General features: G+C 54.5%; 1 protein-coding gene and 1 pseudogene across 1 annotated transcript; both read right to left on the bottom strand.

Moving 5' to 3' along the window:
• Positions 1-5,106: 5,106 nt before the first annotated feature.
• Positions 5,107-6,108, bottom strand: LOC120113345. Its single transcript, XM_039134501.1, has one exon. The coding sequence runs from the start codon at positions 6,106-6,108 to the stop codon at positions 5,107-5,109; it is 1,002 nt and encodes a 333-aa protein (XP_038990429.1).
• An 836-nt stretch (positions 6,109-6,944) lies between these two features.
• LOC120113317 lies at positions 6,945-10,303 on the bottom strand (annotated as a pseudogene).
• Between the last annotated feature and the right edge of the window lie 1,658 nt (positions 10,304-11,961).

Raw genomic sequence — 11,961 nt, forward strand, 5'->3', positions numbered from 1 at the left:
TCCCCATCTCCAGTCCACAAAGTGTCTCCGGAATGGCGAGCTACAAATGCAGCCACCCAATCCGCAGCCCCATTGGCTTCACGGTAAATATGCTTGGCCTGAAAGGCCTCTCCATCCCTCGCCATAGTCCATATATCGCGAAGCAAAGGGTGGTCACTGCCGTCACCCCTAGGACCCTCTCGGATCCAACTGATAACGGTGGCTGAATCACCCTCTAGGGTGATAGACCTAGCCTGTAACACGCACCGGGCATGTCGAAGGCCTGCCCAGGCAGCACTCAGCTCCGCGCTCGGAACCGAGGTATCAAATAAGTGACTGCCACCAGCGGCTACAACCCTAGCGAAAGGGTCCCGAATGACGAAACCCGCGCCTCCCCTCGTACCACCATCCAGGACTGACCCGTCAAAGTTGACCTTGAGGAAACTCGGGGGTGGGGGCTCCCAGGTGAAAAACACCGTGTGCGATACTGCCGAAGCAGGGTGGGGGCCCCAGATGTCCCGAGCTGTCAAGGTCCCTCCGGTGGTGGAGGCATGACACATCTCTGCCGCCTGACTACGGGCACTCTCGACCACAAATCTCGGCGACATACATCGTTCACCGAATATACGAGCGTTCCTGGCCAACCAGATCTGGTAGGCAGTACAGCTCACTCGAGTCACCTCCTGACGAAGCGTCGGGGACTCCGAGCCCTGGCGCATGGCCTGTAAGAACTGGTCCCTACAGATCCATACCGGCTGCGGGACCCCTGCCAGACGCCAAGTGTCCCTCGCCCTAGAGCACCGAAACAAAGCATGGTCGACCGTCTCGGCCACACCGCAAATCCCACACTCCAGGGGGATCCTCAATCCACGTCCACCAAGTACTGCTCTCGTTGGAAGACGGTCCCAGACCACCTTCCAGAGGAACAGCGCAACCCTCGGGAGGAGGCCCAATCGCCAGATCCAGGCACAATCAGGACCAGGGTCGTACTTCCGCCTAAGAATGCGAGAAAGGACGCTCATCCTGACTCTGGGACTGGTCGAGGAACTCCACACTCGTACATCTGGTCCACCGCTCTGTGGCAGAGGGAGGGAGCGAACCCGCTCCGCCAGATGCTCCCCGAAGAGGCGGGCTAATCGAATCTCGTCCCATCCAGCCTCCCCGGGAGTCATAAGATCACAGACCTGTAAACCCTCCCCAGCCTCGACACTAACAGTAGTCGGCCAGCGGCACGGGGGAGGCCATCAACCCATGAGTCCCTGGTCACATCGATGCTGTGGCCATCGCCTATCAGCCATCGAGTGTGATCCGACACCATGGGCACATATCTCGCAATCTCACGCCATAAAAAGGAACATCCCCGCCCTCCTCGAACCCCGCCCTCCTGGCCTACCCCCCATAGCGGGCGGTCATGATCCGGCTCCAGAGGCCCTGCGGCTCCAGGATGAAGCGGGAAGCATGCCGGGCGAGGAGCAGCTCTCGTCTCTCCCGGAGAGACAACACCCCAAGGCCACCCTCCCTGAGAGGGAGGCAAATACTCTCCCATGCCACCAGGTGCACCCCACGGCCCCCACCTAGCAAGCCCCATAAAAAACCCCGAAACAGTCGCTCAATCTTTAGTAGGACCGATCTCGGTACCACCGTGCTAGTCATGAGATAGATAGGCATAGAGCCCAAAACAGATCTAATCAGCAAAACTCTACCCATCATAGATAGAGACGCTGCTCGCCAGCCCTCTAGCCTACTCTGAACCCGTTGCACCATCCCGGAGCACTCAGATACACGCAGTCTCCTACCTGTGATCGGAACACCCAGATATGTCCAGGTCCCGTCCTGCTCAGGCATCTCCAGAATCCTCCGAATCCCACGTCGAACCCCGGGTGGCGAACTCGGGCTAAAGGAGATAGAGGATTTCTGGGCATTCACTCTCTGACCAGATGCATGGCAATAGGCGGCCAAAGCCCGCCTGATAGCCAGGGCATCTGCTGCGCGGGCACGCGTCAGGAGTAGGCAGTCATCGGCAAAAAGTAAATGGGATATCGGCTGGGCCCCTAGAGCTGGGACGTAAGCCTCCAACTCTCCGGCGGCACATGCAGCCCGCAGCGATCGAGACAAAACATCAGAACAAATAATGAACAGGTACGGAAATAGCGGGCATCCCTGCCGAAGCCCCATAGTAGAACTAAAGAATGGGGACGGAGAGCCGTTGATCAAGATGGAAAACCGCGGACTCCGGACACACCCCATGACCCAACCAATCCAGGTCTCATGGAAACCCAGACACTCCAAAGCTCGCCTAAGAAAACTCCACTTGATTCTATCGTAAGCTCGTTCCATATCCAGCTTGATAGCCATCAGGCTTCGACGCTTCGGGGCCCGTCGAAGATCCCACATCATCTCTTGGGCCACCATAACGTTATCGAAGATACTCCTACCTCCAATAAAAGCACCTTGCTCTTGACAAATAATGCCGGAGAGAAAGGGCTTCATACAATCCATCAGTATTCTTGCCACCACTTTGTATAAAGTAGTGCACAAACTGATCGGTCTAAAATGGCTCGGCTCGGACGCATCCGTTCGCTTAGGTATAAGCGTGACAAAAGTGGCCTTCCAGTCGTCAGGCATACCTGACTGACTGAAGAAACACAAGACCGCTTCAACCACTGCGAACCGGACGATACTCCAGTATCTCCGGAAAAAGAAAGGAGGGAAGCCATCTGGGCCCGGAGCCCTATCCTCGCCCAATGCCCAGACAGCCTCTCGCACCTCCCCCTCCGTCACTGGTCGAACCAATAGTGCATTCGCAGCCACCCCAATTTGGGATTCAGCTCTCGGGAGCAGGCCGACGACATCCGACTCACTATCCTCCGTCCAACGGGAGCGAAAGAACTCGAGTAGGATGTGGCTAATTGCCGAATCATCGTCCACCCAATGGCCCCGCTCATCCCGCAAGGAACGAATAGTGTTCCTCTGCCTTCTAATAACCGTCGATCGGTGAAAGAAACTAGTGTTCCGGTCACCCTCTCTGACCCACTGAATTCTGGATTTCTGTCTCCAGAAGATCTCATGTTGGCGTAGGATCGAGTGGTGGGTGGCGAGTAGTCCCCGGAGGCTCACCATATCAGCCACGGGGAGCACGCCCACCTGATCCTCCCTACTTTGGAGGTCAGCAATCGCAGCCTCCGCATCTTCCAGCTTCCTAAAAATATCACCTACGACCTCCCGATTCCAGCGACGTAGCCGTCGCTTGGTCAATTCCAGTTTTCGTGAAACCCTCTGCATGGCGTCGCCGTGGACCGGCAGACCCCAAGCTCCCCGGACAATGTCCCAGGATTGAGGGAAGGATAGCCAGACTTTCTCGAAACGGAATAGGCTCTGGTGACTCGAGCTTGATACCGTCGAGAACAGCAGAGGACAATGATCCGATGTAATCCGAGAAAGATGGCCAACCCTATAGGACGGGAATCTGATGAGCCAGTCTGTGGAAGCAACAGCCCTATCCAGTCGCTCCCACACCCTAGCTCGTCCGGATTGGTTATTACACCAAGTGAAGCGCGGACCGGAGAAACCCAGATCTACTAGGCCGTTCCGCGAGAGAAAATCGCGGAACTCCCTCCTATCCACAGAGTCAGTGAAGGCCCTGCCTCCACGTTTCTCACTCTCCTCCAAGATACAATTGAAGTCACCCACCATCGCAGTCGGAAGTCCCAGAGCAGTTAGGTGGGTGAGCTCGTCCCACAGAACCCTCCTGGTTCGATGGTTCGTACTAGCATACACACCGCACAAGACCCACGGTGCAGCATTGGGTTCCGAGATGATCATGATGACCTGTTGGGAGCAGTTATGGAATACGTCAATCGTAGCCACACCCCGCTTCCACAGAGCCACAATGCCCCCCGACAACCCCTGGGAGTCTACTGCATAGGACTCCCAGTCAACCTCTAACCGCCGTAAGACACGACTAAGTCCTCTACCGGAAAGTCGTGTTTCATAAAGTAGGCAGATCTCCGGACTATGGATCTGGACCAGCCGCCTAAAGGATGACATAAATGACGGCTTTGCCGCCCCCTACAGTTCCACGCAAGAATCCTCATGGGGAAAAGTCCGAGAGGTCGGCCACAGGCACATCAACCCTCTGGGCCATAGGGTCCATCTCCACCTCGCGATCAGGATCAACCTGCTGACCCTCATCCGTACTAGTCCCGGACACGACTCGCAACACAGCCGCCTTCACCCGTTGAACGACGGTCGAGTGATCCATGGTCGAGCGAGTAGCCCCCTCATGACCACTCGGGTCCCCTACCCTGGCTCCACCAGTGCAAGCGTATCCCGCCCCACCAAAGGGTCACTCATGGGACAGTCAGCACAGACAGGAGCCTCGCTCGTCCTAGTCCTATCACCCAGCTCTGATCCATCAGAGGCGCCATCACCCTGCCCCATATCCACCTCTAGAGGGCCTAGAGTAGTGGGGCTCACAGACGACGGAACCGCCCCGGAGGCGTGGGCCCCAAAATGGAACCCACCATCACTGGGCCCCGCCTCCTGGGCCACAGGCCCAATATCAGGGCCCATAAGGCCCCTTTGGGCCGTAAAAAGGTCGGGCCCAATAAGGCCCGTTTGGGCCGTGAACAACGCCAGGCCCCCGCCCACGGGGGCCTTCCCAGGGTCCTCCGCGCGTGGCCCAGCCAAGCTGGGCCACGCGCTAATCGTCGCGCAACGGGCCTGGGAACCCGTCGCGCGATAGCGCCCGTACACCCGGCGGGGCTCACGTGCCCCGCGACCTCCCCCGCGGCCCGCCCGTCCCACGCCTTGCAGGCGGCCCGCATCCAGGAGCGGCCCAGCGTTCCTGGGCTGTTTCTTGGGTCCAGAGACCTGCCTCGGCCCTGTTACCGAGTCCACACGTCCCGCGAGTGAGTCGCCGGACGTATCAACTCGGAAGCCCTCTTCGTGCCTAATGGGAGCCGGGACCCCCACCGCCGGCGGGGAATGGCGACGGGCCGCTTTAGTAGGCTTTTGCCAGCCCTCTAGGTCCGGCGGGGACACCGGAGGCCTGGGCGAGGCAACCGGCGAGGGCGGCCGAGATGGAGGCGCTGCGACTGAGGGCTCCGTCGTCTTCCCCGGCTGCGACTACGGCGGACCTGTCTCCCGCATCTGCCGAGAACGAGTCGTTACCAACCACGGGCCGTAGATCGGCCCGCGGATCTCCTCCCCCGGAGGGCACCCTTCCGCCGGCGCCGGAGCCCCAAAACGGCACCCTGGCTCAAGGTGTCCGATCCGACCACACCGCACGCATAAGTCCGGAATACTCTCGAAGACGAACGGCTGCCAGAGGGCCTTCGTCTTCCCGAGTATCCGGATGCCAGGGAGGAGGGGCTCAGAAGCGTCGATCGACACCTTGACCCTCGCAAATCCCATAGCTCGGCGCCCCTTTGTGACACCATCCACCGCCAGTGGTCGCCCTGCCTTGCCCGCGATCTCCAGAATGGTCGCCGTCGACCAATACTCTGGAGGGAGCCCAGGCAGCCGAAGCCAGACCACCACCGTCTTCACCGGATTTTCCCTAGGTAGAAAATCCGGCGTCCACGGCTCCAGGGCTAAGAGCTGCCCCGCCACCACCCAGGGCCCTTCCGACAGGGCGCGGTCCCGGACCTCCGGCGACCGGAAACGCAGCGCAAAGTGGTCATCGGCTAAAGACACCGCCACCACCTCCCCTGGTTTCTTCAGTCGGGCGGCCACATCCTTGGCCACCCACTCGACCGGCACCCGCCGGCCGAGGCTCCGGCCGACAAGCGCCAACCCTTCCCACTCCCGACGGGCAGCCTCAATGGGCTCCACCGAGAGCTCAAAAACCGACGAAAAGTGGTAGCACAAGCGAGCCACCTCCGTCTCCGTCGGCCGGTGAGTAACCCATGGAGCCGGCCGCGACCGGCCAGCGGGTCTCTCCCCTTTCCGCCCCAGATTCGTACCTTTGCCTTGCGCTACAACCTCCGCCCACGTCCTCGTCGTCGTCCGGTCCTTACCTTCTGCAGTCGACGGCCCCGATGCCTGCTCCCCTGCCGGCCCCGATGCCTGCTCCCCTGCCGGACCCGGCGACCCATCCATCGGCTCCTTCCCCTTCCGCCTGGCCATAGGTGACCTGCAACACAAAGACACAGAGCAAACCAGCGCCAACAGAGCCCTTCTCACCGCAGAACCCCGGCCAGCAGCAGCTCACCGAACATCGGCGAAGAGAGGGATTACCAGACCTCTCTCTCCTCAGAGTTTCTCACTCTAAAGAGCCGTTACGGGCGTATTACAACCAATGCTTTTCGGGCTCTCTTTAACGGATGAAGAAAAGTTTCTCGGATGGTATTCCTTCAGTAATATGATTTTGATCAGCGAATGTTTTAATAAGCATGCTTACTATTTTTTAAGACTTCCAACTTCGTCTGCAAAAAATACAAAATAAAAATAAATAAAAATGGAAATGATTTCACAGTAACATTTGATCGGAAACCAACGGTCCCTGTTAGGCCAAATTAAAGTGGGGTTGGATGCCGATATCCAGCAACCATCAAATCAATGGACCGCCGCTCTCATCAGCCAACCTTTGCTTGCCGCAACCAACCGCTGGAAAAAGCTTGGTACCTGATTGGATATTTGGATCATCTCAAACCGCCATCGCAAACTCTTTTCTTGTTTTCTTTTTTCCGCACCGTCCGCTGCGGCTAATATCAAGTTTCTATTCAATCAAAATAGGAATTGAAGCTGAGAGGGAAGAGATTCGTTTTTAGATTATGTTCGGACGTCAAATAGTTAACTAGGGAGAGATAGATTGAATCATTGATAAAGTGTTTGGTTGACATTTTCGAAATTAGTTCAATTAATTTCCAAAAAAAAAAAAGTTCAATTTATTGCGGAGAAAGTAAACAATTCTCCCGTGAAATAAAGTTAGTCAGATTACTGTACTTTCTGGGACATGTATCGATTAAAGTGATCGTGGCATTTTGAAGAACTTTATTAAGCAGATAATTAGCATCCAAACAGGGTGCAGAATCCAACACAATCATGCGATCTTTTGACCTCCAAAACGAAAATTCTCCGCACAGAAAAGCTAAAAGGAAAAAGCCGGGGGACCGAAGCTAGCTCCATGTCGGCCCCCCGCACCCGCTTGCCAGAACGAGAGATGCATGAAAGAGGAAAGTGATCTCGAAGACGAGAGAGCCACTGCATCCGATCCCACTAAAGAACTTGGCTCGCACCCACGAGTTTGTCCACTTGCATGATCTGGCGAAGGATGCATGCCTCGGATGTGGAGCTCCGTTTGTCGTCTGGGGAAGCAGCAGCCACGCACATGGAGTGGACCCTCCAATACCTTCTTCCGACCTTTTGGCTGCCATCTCCCCTCCATTTGTTCTCCTGATTTGCCTCCTGCTCCTCGCCGTCCGAGTTCGAAACGGAGACTTCCCTCCAATCGCTCCACATCCTGATGATTATATACAGCAGCACCAAACAGACCGCAGCTGAAACAAAGGCTATCGCTGCCGTGATGCCTGCCACTTGGGCATTCGACAAGCGCTTCGCGTCGGAGCCCGAGAGAGGGGTGCATGAAGCCAGTGGGCGCGCCGCAGAGCTGATTGCCCCCCAGAAAGGAGCTGGATGGAAAGTTTGACAGCGCGGTGGGGATCGGACCCTGGAGAAGATTATTCGATAGGTTCAGTTGGTGGAGACTGGTGAGTCGCTCGAGGGAGGGAGGTATCGGTCCCTGGAGCCGATTGAAAGAGACGTCGAGTCTCTCCAGTTTGATTCAGATGGCCGAGCGAAGGAGGGATTCCTCCAGATAAATGGTTTCGACTTAAATCTAGTACCACTTGCAGCTCGGTCAGCTGTCCCAGCTCCGGCGGTATCAGCCCGACAGGAAGTTGTCGGAGAGCCGCAACTCGTAGAGCTTGTCGCAATGCTGAATCGCGGAAGGTATCGGACCCGAGAGATGGTTCCTCTGCAGAGCAAGAACGTTCAGAGAAGTGAGACGTCCCATCTCCGGCGGGATGATGCCCGAGAGCCTGTTGTCATGGAGAGAGATCTTAAGGAGGCCCGAGCAGTTCCCGAGCTCCGCTGGTACGTCGCCACGGAAGTCGTTGGACGAAAGGTCGAGCTCTCCAAGAGAGCGCAAGCTTCCGAACCAACGAGGAATCGTGCCCGTCAACCTGTTCCCGCCGAGGAGGAGGTGGGTCAGCTGCCTGCATTCCGAGAGCTCGAGCGGGATTCCACCTGTGAGATTGTTGGATGACAGATCGAGGAAGCCGAGCCCCTCCAGCCGGCCTACCTCAGCCGGGACCGTGCCGCTCAAGAGGTTGCGGCCAGTCGGAGACGGGTCAGGTTCCTTGCTTCACCGAGCACCGGAGGAATTGCGCCGGAGAAGCTATTGTTGGTCAGGTCCATTTTGGCGAGGGCTCTCGAGCCCAGGAGGGGGGAGATGCTTCCGGCGAACCTGTTGTGGGAGAAGTTGATGATGGCGAGATTTTTCAGCCGGAAGACCGACTCCGGGAGAGGTCCTTCTAGCGAGTTGTTGTACAGCGTGACGAGGCGGAGCTCGGCGAGGAATCCCAAGGTGCGAGGCAGAGCCCCAGAAAGCTGGTTATCGGCCAATGCCAGCGCCTGAAGCCTCCTGCAGTAGCCCAAGCTTGGAGGAATGGGGCCCGACAGCTCATTCTGCCTCAACTGGAGCACGACCCAAGTTCTCGAGCCTTCCCATGGTCTCAGGGATCGGCCCGGTGAATGGTTCCCGAAGAAATCGATCTCTTCTAAGCGCGAACAGTTTGTCAGCTCTCTCGGGATGGTCCCTGCCATCTGGTTCTCGTATAAATAAAGGAGCGTCAGCCTCTGCAGCCTCCCAATTTCAGCTGGAATCTCACCTGTGAGCCCATTGTGGAAGACCGAGAGCATTTCTAAGTTCGCTCATGTTTCCTACCTGGGGCGGCAGCACTCCTACCAAGCTGTTGTTGTGGAGAACGAGGTCGACCAGGTTTGCGAGGCGGTCTATATCCGATGGTATACTTCCACTCAGGCTGTTGTTCGAGAGATCCAGCGATCGGAGCGAAGCGCAGTTGAGGAGTCCTTCCATCGTGCCTGTGAGGTTGTTTTTCGGCGAGGAAGAGATTCCGCAGGCTTGCGCTCTCGGGACAGAGGTTCTCGTCGATTCCGCCATGGAGGGAATTTTTAGAGAGGACTAAATACTCCAGACTGTTGAGATGCCTGGTGGAGAGGTCGATGGCTCCAGATAGATCATTATCCGACAAGTCCAAAATTTGCAGCTGTCTCAGTTGATTCAATTCAGGAGGAATGGCGCCGCTCAGTCTGTTGCCGAGCAAATTCAGGTATGTCAGGCTCGAAAGGTTTCCAAGCTCGATGGGGATGGATCCGGACAGCTGGTTATTCATCAGATTGAGAATTTGCAGTGCATTCAGTCCTCCAACGGTAGAAGGAATCCCTCCTTCCAGCCTGTTGGCGGCCGCTGACAGGACCTGAAGTTCGCCGCAACCACCGAGTTCTGGCGGGATCAGACCGCCGAGCCTGTTATTCTGCAAGTTGAGCGATTTCAAATGCTTCAAATTTCCCATCTCCTTCGGGATCGTCCCATTCAACTGGCAAGAAGCAAGACCCAGAATCTCTAGTTCGGTGCACTACCAAGGTGAGGTGGAATCTCTCCCGATAGCCCGTTGTTTCCTATTCTGAGAATTTTGAGCTTCTTCAGAAGGCCGAGCTCCGGAGGGATCGGGCCGGAGAGAGATTGGAGTACAGAAACAGTTCCCTGAGGTTCTTGAGCAAACCGAGCTCGGGAGGGATCGCTCCGGTGGAGGGATTCGAAGATAGATCGAGAGTTTGCAGGGAAACTAGGCTTCCCATCTTCGATGATATCGAACCAGACAGCCCATGGCCCGACAAGTTCAGACCCAGGACATGGCTCCGGCTTGCAAACATGCGACGCCATTCCAGCTACAGATATCGCCACCCCCCCAAGGACCAATTAGAAAGAACTCCTTCCAGGTCGATGAATTCGGACTTTATTTGAAGAAGTGCCTCGGAATTCGTGGATGCATCTCCACATGCAGTTACAAGCAAAGTGCTCAATACTGATAAAGCGAGCCTCATGGAGTTGTTCTGAATGTTTTCCATTCCAAAATCCGTGCCAGATAACAAGTATGAACGGAGTAAACTTACAGCATTTTAAGATGCATGAGATCTTGCAGAAGATTTCAGGTAGCGCGCGAGAAGAACGACGCTCCGTCCGGCACGAACACGAGAATTTTTTATCAACCAGGAAGAAGAAACAGGAGGAGGAAGAGATTTTTGGACGAGCGGCTTCAACGCAATCTCATGAGCTGCTGGGAATTTGGTGGGTTCAGTTGATACGGGAGCAGCTTCCACCCATACACAAATTCATGAGAGTAGGGTAAAAAGGCCGCTGGAAAGTGATGGGAACTTTTCAAGGGTATGGTCTTAATGAGATGGCTGCTCTCCTTTCTTTTCTGGCTTAGAAAGTGGCTTTTATTTCAGAAGCACGTCTGGGGAGAGGTTTGGAAGCGTGCGTTGAGATATGACGGGACTTTGGGCATGCCGAAGAGATAAGGAAAATCCTCTCGCAACTACTGGAAAACTCAAGAAGTGGGCTCCACATTTCCAATCTTTTCACCTCTCAACATTTAGCATCCCCCTTCTCATTCCGTTCTCATGAATTCAGGTATGTGGCGGGTTTATTTCCATGATGATTTCACGCGCCTATGATTCTGATATTTTTGATGACAAGTACCAGCCGGATGGTGAATTAATTCTCATTTTTTTTTTCTCCGAACAAGATAGGCATTGGTGGGATTCCAAATTGAGGTTTAGTTAGGCAATAATTCAACCTTTTCAACTCGATCACATGAGGCTCTTGCAAGCAGAAATATTAAAAGCTTTAGCCTCCTGGCAAGTTTGTTTAATCAATGGGTTCGTTTGGCTTATAATTGTAGCCTTTTACGGTCCTTTTTGTGATCCCACTGCATGAGATGACCTAATTTCTCCTACTTTTTCTCAACCTAAGCCCACCTAATGCACAATATTAAAAGGGAAGAAAACAAATATAGCAAAACTACCAACCCACCACCGCAAGCCAACTCTCCTGTGAACCCCATGTTCACCTCTGTGAAGGAAGAGGAACATGGGATATATGGGGTCCTGAAGCTAAATAGGCTATTCTACCCCACCTTCGGCCCTAACTACTTGTCATTGAGATTCCTGTTTCCAGAGAACCCCAAACAAATGGAGACGGAATGCTCTCTTCTTATTGGTTTCTCTGTACAAAAAAAAAAAATATCGTCTTCTAGTTTAGCGTGCCCTGTCTCTTTCTGTCACCTTTCCATTTTTTCCCCAGGCCTCAAGTTTCCTGGCAATCAAGTAGATGAGATGGCGAGATACAGAGGATGAGTGCCATCAAGATCCCATGACCTGGAGGCTGGAAACAAAGCATAGAGTTTGGACCGAGGCCACAAGAGCTCCTCCTCATTTTTTTTCTTTTTTTGAACATTTCAGTGAGAGAAGGTTAGGGATATTAATTCGTAACGTAGTTTACTTTGCTCGAGGGAATCCCGTTACGGCATGAAATGGATAAGAAGACATGGGAGAAAGGACTGAGCCACTTGGCAGCACAAAACCAACACGCTATCTACTCTAGATTCAGACGCATTAATTAGCAGGAATTTGAGGGATTGTCAATACAATGACGGGGTGTAAAGCGAAGGAAAAGAAGCGAAAAAGGCCAAAGGAGAAGGTGAGAGGTCATTGGAGCACCCGCAGGAAGTGATACTCCAACAACAAAAAAAAAAGCATCAATAATGGTGATGGTGACGATGATTATTTAAAAACCGGAGTTTCTTCTTGATCTAAAACTACCGGTTCTTATTCTTTTATGTGCTAATGATACGAAAAGAATCATGAAGGGAATAATAAAACTGCTTGAATATT

This window comes from Phoenix dactylifera, chromosome 15 (genome assembly GCF_009389715.1).
Source record: "Phoenix dactylifera cultivar Barhee BC4 chromosome 15, palm_55x_up_171113_PBpolish2nd_filt_p, whole genome shotgun sequence".
NCBI classification, from domain to species: domain Eukaryota; kingdom Viridiplantae; phylum Streptophyta; class Magnoliopsida; order Arecales; family Arecaceae; genus Phoenix; species Phoenix dactylifera.

Excerpts from the sequence above, each read along its gene's own strand:
- LOC120113345 (XM_039134501.1), bottom strand. The coding sequence starts at position 6,108 with ATGGCCAGGCGGAAGGGGAAGGAGCCGATGGATGGGTCGCCGGGTCCG.